The sequence below is a fragment of the Wyeomyia smithii genome, chromosome 1 (genome assembly GCF_029784165.1).
Source record: "Wyeomyia smithii strain HCP4-BCI-WySm-NY-G18 chromosome 1, ASM2978416v1, whole genome shotgun sequence".
NCBI classification, from domain to species: Eukaryota; Metazoa; Arthropoda; class Insecta; order Diptera; family Culicidae; genus Wyeomyia; species Wyeomyia smithii.
Genome location: NC_073694.1, coordinates 199,728,905 through 199,751,595, shown reverse-complemented (window position 1 = coordinate 199,751,595; position 22,691 = coordinate 199,728,905). Strand labels below are relative to the sequence as shown.

Here is a 22,691-nt window from a genome sequence, read left to right as displayed (position 1 = left end):
TGTTTGTTTCTACTTTCTTTTCTATTTATATCTGTTTACTCACTTCATTGTGTTTTTGTTTCCCGTTTTTTCTTCTATTGAGACATGCCTCGTTTCATTCTTCTGCCTTCATTTCATTCTGCCTTCATTTTAAGTCATTCTATATTCATATCGTCTCACTTTGATGCCATTCGTGTTGCAATTTTGTCTGATTTACGTTCAATTTGTATCTTCTTTTCATTTCGATGTATTTTTATTCTACCTGTTACATTTTTTCACACTTTCAACCTATAAACGACCCTCTTTTGCATAACTCGTATAATTCTTATCTCATTTCTGTTTTACTTTAGTCATATCTATTATTAAAAGGATCTTATTTTGGTTTTCTTTTTGTTTTAATTTTGCATTCCTATGTCATTTCCATTATACTTTCGTGTTGTTTTTGTTCAATTTTTATTTAATTATTGTTCTTTTTTTGACTTAATTTTATTTCATTTTGCTTCTTATTTTACTGTCATTTTTGTATAAATTGCCTCCTATTTTTATCTTATTTTCGGACTATTTATTTCTTACATATTAATTATTTTCTTATTATGTTGTCTTCTTTCAGTTTTTTCTTCGCATTATTTTATTTTTAGTTTTATCTCTTTTCTGTCATAATTCTGGCTTCTATTCGTTTCATCATTGTCATGTCATGGCTTCGTTCAAGTTGTGGTTAGGTTTTTTCATTTTAATAATTATTTGAATTTTTGTTTTTTTATATTTTTATCATTTTCAGCTTTTTGTCACCGCTGCACACTGTTTCTAAAGCTGCAAAAACATGATCAAAATTATTTTGACCCAAAAAAACTTGATTTTGAAACCATAGTGCCTTCAGCAATGTGGATCCATTAATTATTCTTCATTTTATAAAAGCTGCAATTTTGAGATTAATGCACTAAACAGTGAGAAGCGAGTTTTGCTTTTTTCATTTTTGCATATAAAAATTCAGTTGGTTCGGCAAAGTTGTAGCATATGTTATAAGATATAGCTTTGTTAAGGACATCACACCTCCCACACTGACAATTTAAATAGACTTTTGTGGAGTTTTTTACAAATTGCCAATTTTTTTTTTCAATATAACATTTAGCAGCAATTTTCAACAATTTTTCCATATTTTACAATGTGATTTGCTATAATGAAACAAACAATTTCTTCAAAAAAAGTTTATTTTTATCTCTAATGTTTCTTTGGTTATTGACGATTTTTATTAAAACAATGCATTAATTTACTATCAGATATTTGCAAAATCTGCAACTATCTGCAGACTAAACCATTTCTAAATAAAAGTATAAGTTAAACCTCATTCGATCCAGATATAGTCATTTGTCTCTGGTTATCTCCTGTGTTAGTAAATTAGAGCGTTATTTTAATAAAAATCTTCAATAACTATTTTTTTTCTGTGTGGACTCATCACTGCGACCAGAGCTTAGATCAATTGTGATATTGCCCAGGTGTTTTCTGTACTCTGCACTTCATATTATTGGCAGTATCACTATTGAAGTAAGTGATACGCTTATCTTTCATATCCGTGCTTGCGTGTAAATTTTACCTTTCCGTTTCAAGCTTACTTACTGTAGAATTCAGATTGAAGGAAGGGTACGTGGTGGGGAGCCTGAAAATAAACCCATGCTAAAGTCCTTTGACAGCCAAATGGCCTGATTCTACTAAGATTCGAACCCACGACCACCTGTTTACCAAAGCTGACTTTGTAACCTCGCGGCTACGGAGGTCCCCTAATAACCAAATTAATATAAAAAAAACCGAAGAAAGTTTTTTTAACTAAATTAATATAACCCTTTCCGACCGGGCCCATATAATTGCATAGGTAGAAGGTGACTTAAACAAAATCTTCTCTCTTGCTTTTTGAACGTCCTATTCATTGTTTTATTGCTCACAACGCTAGTGTCAACATCGCAGCTGCTACGAAAAATAAAAAACCGGAGCAAGCAAGTGTTTTTATATAGGAATTGCTTTGATTTAGGTTTTGTTATCTGTCATTTTTTACCTACACAATTGGGTGGGCTCGGTCGGAAAGGGATAAAAGATAAAAATTAACTTTCTTCGGTGAACTCATGTGTTTTATTATAGTGAACGATATTGAAAAATATTGCAAATTTTTGAATATCACAATAAAAATATATATTCAAAAAAAAAAGATTTTAAGGGGATTCAAAGGGAAACGAAGAAGTATGGTTTCTTCGACAAAGTTGTATCTTATAAAATGTGCTAAAACTTTACTAAGCAAAGGAGATTTTTATATGCAAAAATGAGGAAAATGAAATTAATTTCATTTCTTTTAGGTAGATTACTCACAAAAGTCTAACTTTTATAAAATGAAGAATAATTTTAAAAAAATCAGCTTTTTTGAAGACACTACGGCTCGAAAATCATTTTTTTTAGTAACAAGTAATAAGTGTAAATTAGTGCATTTGAGGAAAAATCGCGGCAAAAATATGTGGGATGAAAATATATAAACTTCCTTCGGAGAAATTGTTTGTTTCGTTACAGCAAAAGATATTGTAGATCATTGAAAATTTGTAGAAAATCACTATAAAAATTAAATTTGAAACAATTGATTTTTAGGGATGATTTCTAGAAAACTCCAAAAAATCCATTTAAATAGGTAGATAGAAGTATGAAGCCTTCAACAAAGTTATTTCTTTTATGATGTGCTATAACTTTTCCGAACAAAGTAGATTTTTATGTTGCAAAATTGTTAAAAGTTAAAATTCGTTTCTTACTGTTTAGTGGATGAATCCCAAAAATGCAACTTCTATGACATGGACATTATGGCTCTAAAATCAATTTTTTGGGTCAAAACAATTTCAATCGCGTTTTTGCAGCTTCGGAAACAGTGTGCGCTGTCATATTTTGACGCAGGGCTAGTACGTCATTTTTTTACTATACTGGGGTATAATTTGTGAAAACTGCAATGACCATGTAATTTTTTTTTTGGTTGGCGAAAAGAAAGTTTTATATTGTTAATAGCTCTCAAACAACTGTACTGATTACAATAATTAATATGCCGTTGGATAGCCAAAATATATAAAATTTTCATAAAATCATAATTACTCCATCATTTTCTTATTACATGGTGAAAATTGCGGAAAAATTTGGAGGTCAAATACCCACTTAAATTTTTCATACGATTGGCGGATTTCCCTAGCACAGACATCAAAAAGGTAGACACGTTTTTCGCTTTCGTCGACCAGATTCAAACAAGTTGAAAATACTTCTTTGACATGTTTTCGTAGTCGTTGCGTGCCTTGATAATATTTTAGTTTTGATTTTTTTGTAACATCTTTATTTTCATTCTCTTAAATTTATTTTGACTTGCGTATTTCACTAGATTTTCTCTCACTTCACTGTATAATGTTATAAATTTCAACTCAAATCCAAATGGGGACAGGTGACGTGCTCTTTCCCACATTAAAACAGTCTTTTGCCCAAACTAGCATCGTTTTAATGCCAGTTGGAAAGCACCTCGCTCGGAAGATTCATCGCTGCTGTTTGTTTTCCAGCGAAATACAATTGCCTCCGGACAGGCAAATATAGGCAGCGGACCGATTAATTGCAGTTAATTCGCTATTAAAATAGAAAGCAAGCAATGCACAGACCAAACACCAATCCTCGCAGTGCTGACTAATTACCATACCTAATAGCGACGTTTAACTTCCAGTGCTATAAATCCTGTCGAACAATTACAATCGAATGCGCTTCCGAATTCAGGTCAAATTTTAGTAATTTGCAATTTAATAGCACTTCTACAGTTGTTTAAATAAACGTCCCTAACCCGTGGCCAATAAATAATTCGTGATTCGTGACGCTATCACAGCTGTCGTTTATCAATCAAACACCTGCCCAAGGTATTGAAGTGTGCAAAGGTTAGATACGCCATTAGTCGGGCAGATTTATAGAGATTAAACCAACGAGGATGGTTTTGCATTAATGGCTCAGCATAACAATCAATTTGAGAAGAAAAAAAAAGATCTAGTCATAGCCTACTTGTGCAGCGGAGTGCGAAGCAAAGATTTCATATCACGTTTCACAGACTGATGCACGCATCCTGGAAACTGAAGAAGGCACCGATTCTCAGTGGCTTTGAGGACCTATAGAAATACTGAAACAAACCAACAGGCAGAAAGCTATTGAAACTTACAGTAAATTTTTTTTTCCGTGTCACCTCTTCATAACGCTACTGGGGGTGAACCACTCAAAATGATGGCCTTTCGAATGCATCGGTGAGTTTTGCTATTTGTTTGATTGTTCAGCGTAAAAAGAAACAACAACATGTGAGACGATGTGCAGTGCAATTAAAAAACAACGATAGCGCAAGAAAGTGAAACAACCTCGACAGTGGGTGGGAGTCAGTTTTAATTTTAACTTTGAACCACCGGAGAACGAATAAAGCAACGCGACCAACGACAGGAGAGTGGTTTCAAATTTGCGCAACAGATTTAATTTAATTGTTTTAATGAAAGTTATTTTACGCGTAATTTCCGCTGTTGTCAACTATAGGGTGGGAAGCATGATTTCCGCGGTGGAAAATTTGCGACTACTGCCGCGCTGGAAACAGCGTAATAATTCGTATGAATGATTTTGTTCAGCTCGGAAAACTGCACCTACTCGGAAGCGAGTGAAAATTGTTGTAAAGTTGTTATAATTAAATATTTATGTAAAGCAAATTGAACAATTCAACATCCTGTCAGTAAGCATGAAGCGTGTCCTGTGATCTCAAGTAGAGAGTACAAAAACAACTTTCGAATGAATTTATGCAAAGCTATGCAGCGGATTAAAGTGTCTCGCAGCTCGAAAGCATCGACATGAAACGGTTGACAGCTTTTCATAGTCATATGCCTAGTAATATTTCATACGCTGCCATGCGCGCTGCCATGCGCTAAGTCCATCCCGTGCTTGAAACTGCCAGCAGACTGCGTGTGTAAGTCGTTGTTTCTCCGGAGGGATTTTGCGAGAGGTAAAAAAAAAACAAACACAAGCACAAACTTCATCATTGCACCACACTCCATTGGAGCCGGGCACGGATATGAACATCGTCCTTTTCCGAGAGTACTAGCTGCAATTGATGATAGCGCAGAATGCAATGGGGCAAACGATGTTCTTATAGGAATCCGGCAATCAACTATCGAACCCTCTGCCAGCATCCGATTGCTCACATTGTAGAATCGATTTCGTCCGTAAGCGTAAAACGATGATTGCATTCTCAATACGTTTTTTGTTGAGATGGGGACACTTTGGAGTTGAAAATATCTTCACGATTGTAATTAAATTTTTTGTTTTGATAAAAAAAAATTATATGATCCAAATTCGAGCAGTAACACCGCACTGATAGTGCCTCATCACGACATGTGCTTTGGGAAGGAACGTGAAATCGCCAAGGGCTATAAAAAAGGCTCTGCCTTGAGTGCCGTGTTTTATTGTTTAACTATCGCAAACTATGGTTTCACACGCAAGTTTGCCGGTCGCTACAATGATGCTTATCACCAGCTAGTTTTTTTTTTTCTTGTGACACATACTTTCGGTACGTGCAAAATCACAACAGCACTTCTCGTACTGTTTGAATTGATATGTCAAGATTTTATATTCTGGAGAAAAATCTTCAATAGGATTATTCTTGCCAAAATGTTCAAAATGTTAAAACTACCAAAACGACCAAAATTTAATTTGTAAATTAGGTTTAGATTTATTTTTCCACTCTCCACACCAGAACACCCCTTTCAGTTTTCATTTAATACCATTTGGAAAGTTTTTTCTTTTATGGTTGATAATAAATATTTTCGCCGGTTTATCTCGTTTCCATTGCATTGAGCTCAGAGTGTCGTAGTGGAGCTTACCAGCCACTTCAATATCCTGCTGATCCGAGCGATGCATTGCCACCCCCAAGCCGTCTAGCGCAGACCCGGTTCGGATGTAATTCGATCCTCGTGCTTAGTTACTGCAAGCCGTACCGGCCAGAAGACCGGATAAAGTTGTTGCATGCATCAAAGGAAAGATCGCTTGGCGGTTCTACTGACCCTCCCCTGGCTGTGGTTAGACGATTAATATCCAGATCCCGATACAAGTGAGTATAGTTTGTGGCTGTTGGCTGGCAAGGAGTTGCCCTTTGTTGTGGGGACAGGATAGATGATTAACCTGTTCGAAGCAAGCACTTGTGGCTGGTGTGCTTTACTCGTTGATTCGAATCAAATGGTTGTATTGAGGGCAAAATGTAATTTGTGTGCGTGTTTATTTTCAACGCATGGCTTTGATGTTAGCTTTCTAACACGCAAAACAACAGCAGCCTCCACAACTGTGGTTTCATTGTTTGCCAGTTTCCATGACGATGCGCTCGGGTGGAACAGCATTGAAAACGGATCATCGCTACGGAGAATAGAGCTGAGCTTCGCCATGGCGGTTGCAACTTAAATAAACATTAGGGGATGACGCTTGCAGCTATTAAAATATCATTCTAATTGCGGTCTGGTGCCTCCACTCTCTATTTGAATGCGTAAAAAGTTTGGAGCTCAGTGTAAATATTTATGATGCGTGTGAAAAGTACACCATCAGAAATACTTTTAGTGATGAAATTCAACTAAATATGCCCGGTATAATAAACATTTTTTCAAAACCCATTCAGCCGAGATAGTCGCTCGCACATTTCGGCTAAATGCACAGAGAAAATAAAAGCTTCTAACAGCACAGCTAGTAGACCACGGGCGTTGAAAGGCCGTTTGTTTACTACTCGATTAAAAAAAAACGGTGCCGCTGCCACCGAATGCAGTGAATATGGATATGATTGAAGCTGTTGAATTACTCCTCGCTGATAGTTTTGTCTAACTTTTGAACATAGAAAAAGTTTTTAAAATGCAACTAAAACTGAAAGATTTTTTTGTCATCAGTTTTGTTCACTTCATAATCAACGTCGAGTAACATAAACCGGAGAAAATCTACAATTTCACTTGAAACATAGACTGTTTTAATTGGGGCTCACATCACAGTTCCACTTCCGTCCACAATTCATTATACTTCTTTGGTACAAAGGGAGAATTCTGTACTATCATGCCTATCATGCAATCTGACGCAGTCAACTAATCCGTAGAAGCAAATGAAATCTGATGAGACCAATTAAAAACCAGTGACGCAGATGCAACGTATGGCAATGAACCAAAACAGCAAAAAATGTCAAAAACTTCTCCTAAATGAATGAGCGAAAGATTGAGTTAAAATTCAACATTTTGATACGATTCAATCAAGAGTTTTTTCTCCTTCCTGGAAAAAATGACTTTAAGGAGCAAACTAACGAAAAATTGGGCAATTATTTTAGTCAGCCATTTTTGATCTGGCTGAAACTTTACCCCGAGAAAAAATTAACCTTCAAAAGTCTTTCAGCGGTAGGACTCAAACGCTTTGTATACTCGAAAAAAGTTTCCATGCGAAAGGTCACCGGATTCTCGTGTTTTCGGCAACATATGATCAGAACGGTTGAGTTCTCGTAACGAAAACAACGATTGACCGAGATACGCTTTTAAAAAAGAGGTCTGTAACATGGATTGTCTAAATCAACCCCAGCAACCAATCACTTCTTCATCAGCATTGCCGACACTTAAGTATACGAACGATTTGACTTTGTAAACGATTTGTTGTTGTTACTATTTTACTTGCTCGAGTGCACAACAATACGCCCACCGGAAGCATAACTCTCAGTAGTCACGTATAACAGCTAGCATTCGAATATGTAGTCTTCATTGTCTATCCGAACATTGTACCAAGAGGATAATTCTGGATCGAGAAGCAGCAAGGCAAACTGCGACGATTTAAAATACTTTTTGTATGATTTTTGCAGCAACACCCGCTCATTCGAACGCAGTCTTCCAATGCGAAACGGTGATGAAGCCACAAATGGCCGACTTCGAACCACCACCCTGAATTTTCAAAGGCACAAGACTTGGCAATAGGTAGTTAATGTGCCACCTGCAAAAACACTATTTTTTGTTTGCTACAATGAACAAAAAATAGCGTTTTCATAGGGTTTCCGAGTCGTGTGCTTCTGAAATTTCGAAGTGGTAGCTCGAAGTCGGTCGTTTGTGGCTTGAACACCGTTGCACATTAAATCACCTGCTTCAGCGCTAGATTTTAGATCCTTGGTGTGTGAGAAGTACTACGGAACATGTCCGGACTTATTATTGAATCTGTTCGGATCTGCGCGTTTGCATTCAGCCATTGGTCCACTACTAATAATTGTGCGTGTACTAAAAGCGTGTGTTTACTTCTAATAGAGTCGATGTACCAACAGTTGTACGATGACACCCCGTTAAGCATACAGACGCGAGGCATAGTACGCTAGGCATAATGGACGGCAGGCATACGGACGCGAGGCCGAATGGACACAAGGCCAAGGGGAAGTGAGCCGGAATACGGTATTATCATCATCATCACAGCCTTCTTTCAATAATATGTATTTCGCTTCAAAGTGTCATTTGTAAAGCAAAACACCCGCGGCCTTCAGCCGACTCGCTGTTCGAGCGAATGCTGTCCTTACTCGCTACCGCTCGTTCGGACTTAACTAATGGAAGTAAACTCTGTTTGAGTAAACCTAGCAAACCAGTAGATCAGTCGTTTGGGTGCGGGTAAAGGTTTGATGTTGTTTCAATAGTTTAGTGAGAATATCAAAGGTATACAGTAAGGTCTTTTTTTACACGGCTTTTTACACGATTTGCTTTTCTTAATTACTCAAAAACGGTACAAGATAACGACCTCATTTCAATCACGTTTTCCGTTTCAGACCACTAGGTACTATATACCAGTTTTCAAAAAAATTCACAATTTTTGGTGTAAATACTGAAAATTTAAAATATTGAATTTTGGTCTCTAGATTGACCACTATCATATACTAACGAGTTTCAAACATTTTAAAACGGTTTTCTTCGTTATATTCGCAACTCAAAAAAGTCTTTTTTTACGCGATCCCATACAAATTTGGAACGCATCCCTCGTGTTAAAAAAGACCTTACTGTACTGGTATAAAGTATGATTTTTAATGGCAAAAAAAAATTTTTTTTCATTTCTGGACCACAGTGCGATGCTAGTCTAACAACATACATCGTATTGATGAGTCCCAGCTCGAGAGAGGATTGTTAATGTCAGTACGATCGCAGCGCTAGCTCCGCAATTGTCCTGTACACTAAAACAATCAGCTGCGAAGTCTCTGTCAAACAAACAGAACAACAGCCCCCCCGACCTTGTTGTGGTTCAATTAATATTGTGTATTTCTTTATTTTGAATGTCTATTTTTACTATTGATTCGGTACTATTCGCTAGTTTTGTTTTTTTTTTTAATATGCGTTTTGTCTGTTATCATTATGCAGTTTCTTCTCAACTTTAGATTTGTTTTCCATTCAGTCGCTTGTTTTGTTGATTATCATCAAAGTTTTTGCTGTTTTTCTGTACTATGTGCAGCCGATTATTACAAAATATTTTATCCAGAAAATCCTCCTATTGTTTAACAACTTTTTTAACGGATTTAGTTCTTCATAGTTTATTTTAAGTTTAATTCTTTATTTTGAGTTTCCCACCCCAGCCCATGAGAAACACTCCAGACCATTATGTTTTCACCACCGTGCTTCATAGTCGGTTGCAGATGTCTCCAGCGGCTTGAGCATGCCCGTTTTTCCGCTTCAGCTGACGCTGCCGAGCACCTGATGCTTCCGAATAAGCGTAAACTTTTTTTAACTCTCGATGCGCTTTAGTCGCCATTGAAATGAGAAAAATAACACTTCTCGCAAATAACGATTATTTTCTACAAAATCAGACATTTTCACAGAACTAAAAGTGTATGACGTCACAATTGTATTACTAACGTGTCAAAGCGGTTTCGTTAGTATATGTCTCAGCTCGCTTCATCATAGTTTAGATATGTCAAAATCGACCACGACTTCCGCTGGCACCATCTATTCACAAACAGCAAAAATTTAGTTGCTCTAATCAGGCTTGTAAACGGTCAGCATTTTCATCTGATCTCGCTTCCAACCGTCGCCTCTCAAACAAAGAAAAGGATGGTCTTGCATCATCGTATGCACACTGTCATACGTTTGGCGCTGTCATTTTGGCCTATTTCTGTCTACTTCGTTCTATTTAGGTTGAGAAATATTTTTACAAGATCAATGATATGAATAATTTCCAAAGTATTCACACCACACCCAACGTGCCTATTTCTCATTTCTAGAAAAAAGTGTCGAAACCCGTTTGAGAAAAAACGTCATTGTGGCAGTACTCGTTTGACATGTTTGTCCAAGAATGTATTAAGACAGCGAGCCTTGGTAGCGTAAGAGGAAGAAGAAGACGATTATCGCAGTGAAAAGTGGTTCTACCGTGGCCATTTCTAAGCTTGGCTCTAATATTCCACAGCATCTCCTTGCTTTATCTCTGTTTTCTCGTTCTTGATTTTTTTTTAAATTCGTACTCCATTTGATAGTTGTTGTAGCAAATTGTTATAACATGTTTCTTTCGAAAAGTTGTCATATTACCGTTTGCATTAAGAAAAGGTTTTTTTTTTCGAATGGTGATAATAATACTAAGACAGTTTGATAAATTTCCAATGGAAGGTAATTATATAAGCTAACTTGCAATAAAATTCTACGCCTTTACGAGCGGCCTTCCGGGAGTTAACCGGAGCGTTCGCCATGGCGGACGATCTCGATGGGATGCAGCTGGGGGACTCTGGGCGGGTTCGCCGACTTGGGTAACACATCGATATTCAGCCAATCCATCTACTCCAACGATCGCTTCGAGCCGGTCCAATCCGGTCAAAACGCCGCGTCTTCGCCCTTATGATATTGCTTGATGAACGACAGGCACTTTGTATTAAAATTTTTCTCGTTGATGGTCAGTCCGGAGCGAGAGAAGAGCGGCTTAGACTTTTGACTGCCCTTTCGCTGATTGTCAGCCACGTTCTTGGGGAATTTGGTGTGAGAAATGACCTTTACGTCGGAGCTCACTTCCTCCGTGGGTTAAGGAAAATACGAAATGCCCTGCCAGTCGTTGCCATCCAGGTTGAGATAGGTCTAGTCGTCTACTAACACCGCTACGTTGCGATTCGCCAGGAAAATCGACTTCACTATCTTATTCAGCCGCTTCTGCTCCGAGATCAGTGGACGGGACTGCCGCTCCTTGACCTGTATGTCGATGTTCGCCAGGTACAGCATCCTTTTCAGCATCCTTTGGAGCTGCTTATCGCTCAGGGTTGCCGGCGGACCGGAACCGGGCTTTCTTTTGATGCTTTGATTGTTGTTCAATAGTGTCAAGATGTTGTAGATGCCAGAACGGGCTTATCCGGCGTCCACACAGGGCTACAGGTGACCGTTTTCGACGCGATGGGGTACCGTTCTTTGAACGCACACACTTTCGAATGGAGTAGCTTTCCTGTTTTCGCCATCACGGTTAGGGTTCGACTGATACAGCTGTCAATTTTTTTTTATTGGCACATAAGTTACTATGATTGCTGCTGCGTTGGTAGTTTTGGCGTGGAAAGATCAACCCCTTTTTTTCAATGCTTTAGCTAGTTTTTTTCCCTCTGTGTGGACTCATCACTGCGACCAGAGACATTTTGATCTATTGTGATATTGCCCAGGTGTTTTCTGTACTCCGCACTTCATGTTATTGGCAGTATTATTATTGAAGTGAATGATTCGCTTTTCATTTATATCCGTGCTTGTGTGTAGAGTTTACCCTTTCGTTTCAAGCTGACTGCTCTACCATACCGAGCCTCTTTCTATCCTACCAATATCGCCAAATTACAATTCCCTGAACTGAGGCTACACTTAACGTTCCTCTCTGACCAGGTTAATTCTAAGAGAAACTTATTTTGTCAAGAGGAAGGAGTCTTATCGAAACCTCGTTCCTCCTACCACCACCGCGTCACAATCACAATTCCCCGAAGAGGCACTCAATGCTTCACCTCTGGTCAGGTTTATTATAAGTAGGACTTTTTTTTTGCCAAGAGGAAGGAGTCTTATCGAAATCTCGTTCCTCCAGCCAAGACCGCGCCTGAAGAGAACTATTATACGTTACTCAGAACAGTTTTATTATAAAAGGTACTTTTTTTGTTAGGATGAAAATCAGCAGGGGGAACTATAGAATTGAGTTTGAAGGCAGGGTATGGAGTGGAGAGCCTGAGAATAAACCCATGTTAAAGTCCTTTGACAACCAAATGGCCTGATTCTACTAAGAATCGAACCCACGACCATTCGCTTATCAAAGCGATTCTGTAACCTTGCGGCTACGAAGCTCCCTCTGGATTAGTCTGGATTACTATCATTTAACATTTAATCCTTTTTGTTTTCATTGTTCATTTTTATGTTCATATTCTCTTGATGTTCGTTGTTTTTTGTTGACAATTCATAAAAATAATGTTAACCACGTGTGAGCATCAAAATACATTTGAAACTGTACTCCTTTTGATTATTTTAGCTTCCAGAATGCTGTTTTTCATTTATTTAGACATTGGAAAGCTGTATCTAGAGGAAAATTTCCTCAGTTTTTAAGTGAAATTCAGATGATTGCTCTGTGGCATACATTTATAGTTAGAACCACTTTAAGGAAGTGTTTTCAAGAAACGTAAGAGTTGAATGGCTCTAGTTGAGTAGATTAATGTTAGGGCATCAGCGTAGGAGAGCTTTTTTCATCAAATGTGGCCCTCTAGCAACCCCCGAAACATTTCTAACAAGGAACCAAACACCCTGTATATCATATTTTTTATCATTTTTCTCACGATTAGTTTTATTCGCAAGTTTTTGATTTTCTTTATTTTCATGTTTTTAAAATGTCAATTTCGCTGCAATTTTTGCTCCTATTCCTCTTCATATTATGTGTATTCTTGTCCATACCTTCACATGTTGATGTTATGTTCTTCACGTTTCTGTATTTTTACTACAGGCGTTAGTTATTCAACCAGCTTGATTTTTTTTATTTTTAATGCCTGTTCATTGATGCTTGTATATTTTTAATATATATTCCATTCTCTAACATTTTCATGCCCAACTCTCACCGTTTTTTATTCGTTATTTTTTTTAATATTTTTTAATTCATTATTGATATTCGCCTGGCTTTTCTTAAAATTATTTTGTTTCCGCCTTCTCAACTTACATTTTTTTGTTAATTTTACGTAAACTTTTGAGTATTAAAAATTCCGTAATTTTGCTCATTTTTTGTATGTATTTTGTTGATCACCATAAGACAGTCTCATATCAGTTGTACCTCGTTTCTAATTAGTAATTTGCTTGTAATCGTGATCTTTTGCTTGATTGTTCGTTTCCGTATTTTTCTTGTAGGTAACTCGTTTTCCATAATCCCTTCAGCCGTGTGATAAAAAAGTTTTTATTCTGGTTTTTATCTGTTTTATCAAGATTAGGCATTTTATATCTATTTTCGTATTCTGAGATTTTTGGCGCTACGCTACTGACAGTCTCTCCCAAGCCGCTTGTTAGGCCAGCATCGTACCTCGAGACCATCTGGGAGATTATAACAAACAGCTATATGTTTTAAAAGCCACAGGACAAAGATCAATTAGAATTTTTCCCTGATGAAGACACCAACCGGTGTCGAAACGTTGGACAAAATCAAATAATTGGTTCTGAAATTAAAGACCGCTGAACCGAAATATTCCGATATGTTTTATTTTTGTGTTTAATTTTCTTTAGAATTTTTACGAATTTCTCACATTTCTAGAGGAACATTTCAAAAGGTCTAATCTGTTTTGATCGATTTTTTATAACCGTTTTCTTTCAACCGCCACGGTTCATTAAACTCGTTTCATGATATGTTCTTCGCACAATTTGATTACGGAGGACTTAGGAATAGTCTTCTAAACGAAAACCACACTCAGAAAGGTTGCTGAATCTGAACCATGGACAAATTTAAAATTCGATGCAGATCAAAGCTGATTGGAAATGATTCTCAACTTTAATTTTTTTTGTTATATACCCGTCATTTTTCTCAACGCCGCCTGTTTTATTACATTATTTTTGCGAATAGTAGTATTTGTTGTTTGTTTTACATTTTCATCAAACCATACCACCTATAAAACCAGGTTCAAAAGAATTACATGTTTAGCTTTTTTTATTAACCTCGAACCGATACTGATAATTACCAAAACAAACGCAATTGAGTTCGGTTAACCTGGATTAGGCTATAATTGAGGAAAATGAAGAAAATGATTAACGACCAACTTTCACGGTAAATGTTCTGTCCTTCCGCTAAAGTTATCCAATTTCGCTCTGGCGTAGTTCCAAACAAGAAAAAAAATTCCCATGCAGAAATTTTTCATTCAACTAAAACCACTTCGGTTGGCCTTCTGTGGCAAGCTCACACTATTGAGAAAAAAAAAACACATTTTAAACAGAACACAGACAAACATTAAGAAACTTTCCATTACCGCTCCAACGCGAAGGAAGTTTGTGCCATTTTCTTGTGAATCCACTTTTTAATTTGTAAAATTACAGTTTAGCGGTCCTTTCCAGCAGATACCAGCTAGGGACACTCGAATTAACTTTTGAAAACAACAGAAGCTGCGAGTAGCTCGACTGTTTTTGACATCTCTCCCGCTATCATGTCAGCTGCAGAGCTCAGCAGAGCATTAAAAGCAAACAGACAAATCTACATGCAGCTATCTGCTGGTGGGAGAAAGACCGCCTGCTGGAACCATGGTCTTATAAATATTATCACACCGTTCGTCGTCAAACACATGTAACAGAAAACACTAGCTAGCCAGATAGGGGCGGAAAATTCAATTAGTTTTTTTTCTTATAATAACATTCCACAGTTGTCTACCGTATGATGCTATCGTTTTTCTCATTCTCTCTCCGATCCTCCCACAGGCTCTATTACACACGCATGACGTGGTAGCTAGAGAAGTATACGGCGAGGAAGCACTACGGGTAACACCACCACCGATCGCACCATACCTGAATGGAGGCAACGACGAGATCGACAACGGTGACGCCGCCGACCTGCAGCACGTCACACGCGTCCGGCTGGTGCAGTTCCAGAAGAACACCGACGAACCGATGGTGAGTTGCGGCGAAAACAGCCGGGAGAACGAAAAACCCATCTAACTTGACCTTCTTCTCCTAGGGCATAACGCTGAAAATGACCGAAGATGGCCGCTGCATCGTCGCCCGGATCATGCACGGTGGCATGATCCACCGCCAGGCGACGCTGCACGTGGGCGACGAAATCCGCGAGATAAACGGCCAACCGGTGCAGCACCAGACCGTCAGTCAATTACAGCGGATGCTGCGGGAGGCGCGTGGTTCCGTAACGTTTAAGATAGTTCCTTCATATAGAAGTGCCCCACCACCGGTAGAGGTAAGTTATACCAGTGCCGATAGGCTGTTAAGATAAGGCAAGATTGCATTTTCGATTGCCCAAAAACGATGTTGCAGTGTCTGGGCAAGAAAAGTAAATAAGATTCCAATCTAGCAAACGGAATCGAATCGTTGCCTGTTTGTTTAGTAAATCAACCGTATTATGTGTCCTTTCATCGTGAAATCCAAAACCAATTTCGTATCGGAGATTTCGTTTGCACATGACAAACATGAAAATGGTACTGCGCCTACAGGGCTACAGGTGCACCCAGCAAGCAACCGGAAAAAGAAGACTGAAACCAAAGCCATTTTTCTCGTTCCATATTTCCCCCAGTAGTTTGAATATTGCTCACCTTTCACCTGATGTGGGCTGAAGATAAAAAAAAAGAGAAATCCCACTCTATCCGGTTCGAATTATGAATCTCAACTGGCTCTTTCCACAAGAATGTTCAACCGAATCAATTGTGGTTAATTAACTCTATTTTGTTCTATTTCTGTAACCCTTTAATCTTTTTTGCGGAAACATGCAGCTATTCAGGATAAGACCGGCGCCTGTTTTAGTAAGTATTTTCCTCAACCTTCAGCTGCGATCGTATTTGTACTATTCTAAATTTACAACAGTCAAAATTGTTTCACTATTGTCTTTAATGTGTCACCGCATGAACCTGTTAAATACTTCCTCACGGGGGACATACATAACCTGACCAATCATTTCGCATTCCGCTAATCGGGGATAATATTGGATGTTGTACGTTAAGCCAATAAATTGTTGTTCCACAAACAACGAAAAATTAATTGGATTTATCAACTCGCGCTCCAGAGCTTACACGACGGCTCGAATGTGCATTGCCTCTTCTATTAGCCTCCTGGGCCTGGGTATGGAACTGCGACTGACCAGACTGACTGCAGGATAATTAAATTTGGCGGGCATCCAATTTGTGAACGTTCATTTTTTCCCTTCGTCAAACGCGATTCTATCGCGAACGAATGGGGCTGAGGGATGGGTGGGAAGCCTCCGTACCGATATGGTTAAAATTTGATTATTTAAAGCTGCGCAGCTCTTTGGTGGCAGGATGCTTTTACTCCGTTCCCTGGCGGGGGTCCAATTTGGTTGGCTTGGTGGTATATAAAAATAAAATGTACTTGGCAAATTGGTAGCCTGGTTTGCTGCATGTTTTGTAGTTTTAAGAAACAGAAGATGAACTACGTTCGGGCTTTGATCTAGACTTGAATCCGCAATTTGGATTTGAACTCTGGTTTTTTTCTGTAGTCAAATTCAGAACCTGAATCTTGATTGAAATTTGGATTTGGGTTTGGATCCTAATTAAGATTTGGACTAGGGTTTAATCATGAATCCAGATTAGGTATCGGACCTGAAAATAATTGGAATCTGGACTCAAATCCGCACGTAGATCTTGTCTTGGATCTGTACTTGGATTTTAATTTAAAAATAGTTCTGAACCCGAACATAAATCTGGGTTGAAGTCTTAGTTTAAATTTGGATTCGACGTTAACTTATAGTTCAATTGACTCTACACCTGGATTTTTATTTGAATTTTGAGTTGGAAGAGTTCACAACTGGATTTGGATTCTTCCGTACTAGAGTCTGGATCTGGAAATACACTAGGATCTATCCTTAGATCTACACTTGGGACTTGGACTTCTACTTGGATCTAAATTGAAACAGGCATCTGGACGGAAACATTTATCTAAGTCCTGGACCTTTGATCTGAACTTGGGCCTACGATATGGATTTTTAAGTTAAATACGTAGTTGTGTTGGACTTGATTCCACACTTGAATGTGAACTTGAATCTTGAAAGTTTCCGCGTTTTCTCTCATTATTATTTTTTTCTCCTGCTCTAGTGTATTTAGTATCTATTTTACAGAATTTATTCTGAATGTTTTATTCTGGATATTTTTCGTTTTCTTGTCAAATTTTTAGTTGTCAATTTATACTCCTTTTTTTATCATTGTTTTACTTGCTTTTCATTTTCATCATTTACTTTATTTTACTTCTAATTTTTTTTTTGTTTACTTTTTATGTTCTTTTTCAAATGTTTTGATCATTTGTTCACAGTCTTTTTCCATCTATGTTCCTTTTCAGAGCATTTTAATTTGTCATCTAAATTTTACACGTAAAATAGGGCAAACATTTTATACGACTAGCTTTAATATGGCTGAAGCTTTGCACAGGGTATGGGCTGAAAATGTCACCTTGTGCTATTATTTTTTCCCACGACAAAATTACTATCTATAACTTTGCTGAAGACTTCATAGCAACGGTTCTGGTTTTGAAATTTTAATATATTTTTTAGAAAATATTAACTTTTCTCATTTTAGGATTTACAAGCAGCCAAGCGACAAAAATAGCATAATAAAATCGACAACAATCATAAAATGACAAAAATAACAGAAAAGACTCAAATGGCTAAAAAGACTAAATAAAAGAGAAGATGAAAATGACAAAATTTCTATAATATAAATAATATAAATATAGACAATGAGAAATTGACAAAAATAATCCAAAGGTCAAAAATAATAAACGTCAAAAGTGACAAAAAATACCATAATGACATGAATGATAAACTTGATCGAAATTGAAAATATATGAAAAATAAGAAATAAAATAAATAACAGATACAACATAAGTACTGTAAATGACATAGGTGAAATATTGAGAATGTTAATAAAAAGGGTAAAAAAGGCGATAATGACAAAGGCGACGAACGTAACAAAAATAAAACAAAACTTATATGACCCAAGTGAAAAAATGGACAGAAACGTCGTAGGTGACGGAAATGTAGAGAAGACAAATATGACCACAAATACAAAACGATTAAACGTACAAAAATGACAAAGGAGAAATAAAAATAACAAAAATGATAGAAGTGATATGTGTGACAAATATGACATATATAGAGGAACCGACAAATATGATAACAAATATAATAATAAACTTTCAAAAAAGATGCAGTTACAGAAAATGAACTCATAACATGAATGACATACGGAAGTTTTTTGTTTAGGTTTTCTCAGTCTTTTTTAAAAAAGGAAGCACACGACAATCTAGATTAATTGCCCGATGTTTCGGGCGATTTTGGTGGACATTCTCAAGGGAAATTAGTTGTGTCGTATTTGTCTAAACGGTTGTTTCACAACTGTCGGAAAAAAAATTACAAGATACAATTCACAAAAATTACAAACATTCACAAAAATTAGCAAAAATTTAGAAAAAAGCGAAAAATACTTAAATAACAAATATTACAAAAATGACAAAAACGACAAAAATAAGAAAAATGACAAAAATGACAAAAATGACAAAAATGACAAAAATGACAAAAATGACAAAAATGTCAAAAATGACAAAAATGACAAAAATGACAAAAATGACACAAATGCCAGAAATGACAAAAATGACAAAGAATGACAAAAAATGACAAAAATGACAAAAATGACGAAAATGACACAAATGACAAAAATGACAGAAATGACAAAAATGACAATAATGACAAAAAATGACAAAAAATGACAAAAATGACAAAAATAACAAAAACGACAAAAATTACAAAAATTACAAAAATTACAAAAATTACAAAAATGACAAAAATGACAGAAATGACAAAAATGACAAAAATGACAAAAATGACAAAAATGACAAAAAATGACATAAAATGACAAAAAATGACAAAAAATGACAAAAATGAGAAAAATGACAACAATAACAAAAATGACAAAAATGACAAAAATGAAAAAAAATGGCAAAAATGACGAAAATGACAAAAATTACAAGAATGACAAAACTGACAAAAATGACAAAACTGACAAAAATGACACAAAATGATGAAAATGATAAAAAAGACATATAATCACAAAAAATCACAAAATATCACAAAAATAACAGAAATGTCACAACTGACAAACATGACAAAAGTGTCATAAGTTACAAAAATCACCAGAACAACAAAAATGGCAAAAATAACAAATATGATAAAAATTTCAAATATGAAAAAAATGACATAAATTACAAAAATCACAAAAACAACAAAAATGACAAACAGCTATTACAAATAGGACAAAAATGATAAAAAATAACAATAATAACAAAGATGATAAAAAGAAACAAAAACGATGAAATAATAAACAAAAACGACAAACATGACAAAAATGAAACAAGTATGGCAATTATGGCATAAATGACAAAAATGGCTAAAAAAGCATATATGACAAAAATGACATAAAAGACAAAAAAGTAAAAAATGCCAAAAAATACAAGATTGACAAATATGAAAAAAATTGACAAAAATAACAAATATGACACAAGTATTACCTAAAATTGAAAAATTAGAAACAAAAACATTTTTTTTTTATTCTAATTAAATGTAATAAGATAACAAAAAAAAAAAAAAAACATTGTTGTGACTAACAAAAAGGAAATGAATATGGTGATAATGGCATAAATGTAAAAAAAATACTAAAATAAAATAAATGACACAAATGACAAAAACGACTAAAATGACAAAAATGAAAAAAAAACACAATTGACAAAAATGACCTAAATTAAAAAACTAAAAAAACAACAAAAACATTAACAATAATTACAAAACTTACAAAAATAACAGAAATAACAGAAATACCAAAAATTTCAAAAAAAATGACAAAAATAAAAACTGACAAAAATCGTCAATGACAAAAATAATAAATATAACATATAATATAATGACACAACTGACAAACATGACAAACATGACAAAAATGACAAACAAAGACAAAAATGACAAACGGCGTCGTACACAAATTTCGTAACGCTTGAACGGGGAGAGGGGGTTAAATTTGCGCTACTTATTGTTACATATGGGGGGAGGGGATAGTTGAAACAGTTACGTAACAGTGGTTTTCTTTTGAAATCAAAAATTTTTGAGGGTTTAGCGTTACGTAATTTTAGGGGGGAAGTCATATTGAACGTTACTTATTATTACATAGGGGGGGAGGGGCTCTAAAATCTGGATTTTTGGCATAACGTAGATTGCGTGCGACGCCTAAATAACAAAAATAATATAAATGACTAAAATTACAAAAACACTAAAATGAACAATATGACAAAAAAACGAAAATGACGAAAAGTGACAACGGGAAACAAAATCTTGTAGTTTTATGTTACGAAAATTACAAAAACTGCAAAAATTATAAAAACACGGATATTACAAATGTTACCAACATTACAAAAACTTTGAAATAGTAAATACATTATTAACAGTGAGAGATATAAAAAATCAAAGAAGATAACAATATTATAATTTTAAAAATAAAAATAATGATGTTATGTAATACTTTACTTTACTTTACTTTACTTTACTTTACTTTACTTTACTTTACTTTACTTTACTTTACTTTACTTTACTTCACTTTACTTTACTTTACTTTACTTTACTTTACTTTACTTTACTTTACTTTACTTTACTTTACTTTACTTTACTTTACTTTACTTTACTTTACTTTACTTTACTTTACTTTACTTTACTTTACTTTACTTTACTTTACTTTACTTTACTTTACTTTACTTTACTTTACTTTACTTTACTTTACTTTACTTTACTTTACTTTACTTTACTTTACTTTACTTTACTTTACTTTACTTTACTTTACTTTACTTTACTTTACTTTACTTTACTTTACTTTACTTTACTTTACTTTACTTTACTTTACTTTACTTTACTTTACTTTACTTTACTTTACTTTACTTTACTTTACTTTACTTTACTTTACTTTACTTTACTTTACTTTACTTTACTTTACTTTACTTTACTTTACTTTACTTTACTTTACTTTACTTTACTTTACTTTACTTTACTTTACTTTACTTTACTTTACTTTACTTTACTTTACTTTACTTTACTTTACTTTACTTTACTTTACTTTACTTTACTTTACTTTACTTTACTTTACTTTACTTTACTTTACTTTACTTTACTTTACTTTACTACACCAAACTCCAACTTCTAATTTGCCGCCAAGTATCGAACGTAGCACCTTACGTTAAAAAACACCAGGCTTTTGTCGATAAGCTTCCTTAAGCTTTCATGATTCATGACCGCAAAGGACAACCGGGAGGATCAGCGTTCTATAAAGTGCTAGTTTTGAGCGGGTTTGTAGACTACGGGACTAAAGATGGGTACGTAGTCCGTAGAAAGTCTTCTTTGCAGCTGCAACTCGTCATTTGACTTCGCGGCTCACGTCTCTGTCATATGTCCACTTTAAAGATTTCCCCATCTAGTTCTACCTCAGCACCAACATCACAAGCACCACCACGTTCTCTGCTGACTACTAAGTACTTTGTTTTAACAGAGTCGATAGTGAGCTTCAACCTCGCCGCTTCTCTCTTAGGGGCCTGGAGGCCTCTTCCACAGCTCTATGATTTATATCGATGTCATCCGCAAAACCAAGAAGCATGTGAGCATGTGAAAGCGCGTACCCTTTCTTCAGTCCATCCAACGTCACGAAAGCGATTGATAATCCGAATTAGCTTTATCAGTTTCGTCGGAAAAACATTTTCTAGCATTATCTCTACAGCTCATTGCACCTGACTAAATCGTACGTCGCCTTGAAATCAACAAACAGACGGTGAGTGTGCTGGTTTTATGCCCTGAACTTAGTGGGATCTATCGCAGGGTGGAAATTGGAGAGTCCCTCTCGAAAACCTGCCTGGTATTCATGAATTGAAACCATTTTGGCGCAACAAAAGTTTGCGCCAACGGTTTCAGTCTCAGAAATAATATATGGGATTGGTCATGTGGAAGAATTAAAATAATAAAAATTGTATTGCGTTTACGTGTTTTATAGAAAAAAGTATAAAAATGATGAAAAAAAGATACAAAATTAAAATAGTGGAAGTGATAAAAAATTCAAAACACTACAGAGAAAATACATATCAAAATAATTAAAACGAAAATTATACAAATAATAACAATGATAAAAAGAATAAAACAAATGAATGAAATCAAATGAAATAAATAAACAAATAAATATCACTAATAAAAAGAATAAATATATAATAAAACCAACGTAAAGATGAAAATAACTAAATTGGCAAACATTAAAAAATAATAAAAATTGTAAAAACTCAAAAATGTAGAAAATGTTGAAAAAATAAAAAATCAAAAATTAAAAAATTATATGTAGATTACAATTTTGTTATTGTAATTTTTTACAAAAAAAATATACACTCTTAAAAAAAATATTTTTTCCTGCAAAAAAATTAAAAAAAATTGAAAATAAATTATTTATTTATTAAAACCACTAAAGATTACCTAAACAG

At 35.4% G+C, this 22,691-nt stretch overlaps 1 protein-coding gene across 18 annotated transcripts in view; it reads left to right on the top strand.

Annotated features, from left to right (window-relative positions):
* LOC129718965 (peripheral plasma membrane protein CASK) overlaps positions 1-22,691 on the top strand; it is a 692,936-nt gene that overhangs the window by 639,987 nt on the left and 30,258 nt on the right. For 12 of the 18 annotated variants that reach the window (XM_055670234.1, XM_055670239.1, XM_055670250.1 and 9 more), the window contains 3 exons: positions 14,889-15,080; positions 15,145-15,378; positions 15,908-15,939. In XM_055670234.1, coding sequence (XP_055526209.1) covers positions 14,889-15,080; positions 15,145-15,378; positions 15,908-15,939 — 458 coding nt within the window. The remainder of the gene's footprint in view (positions 1-14,888; positions 15,081-15,144; positions 15,379-15,907; positions 15,940-22,691) is intronic. The other 6 variants (XM_055670248.1, XM_055670249.1, XM_055670241.1 and 3 more) reach the window with 1 other exon arrangement.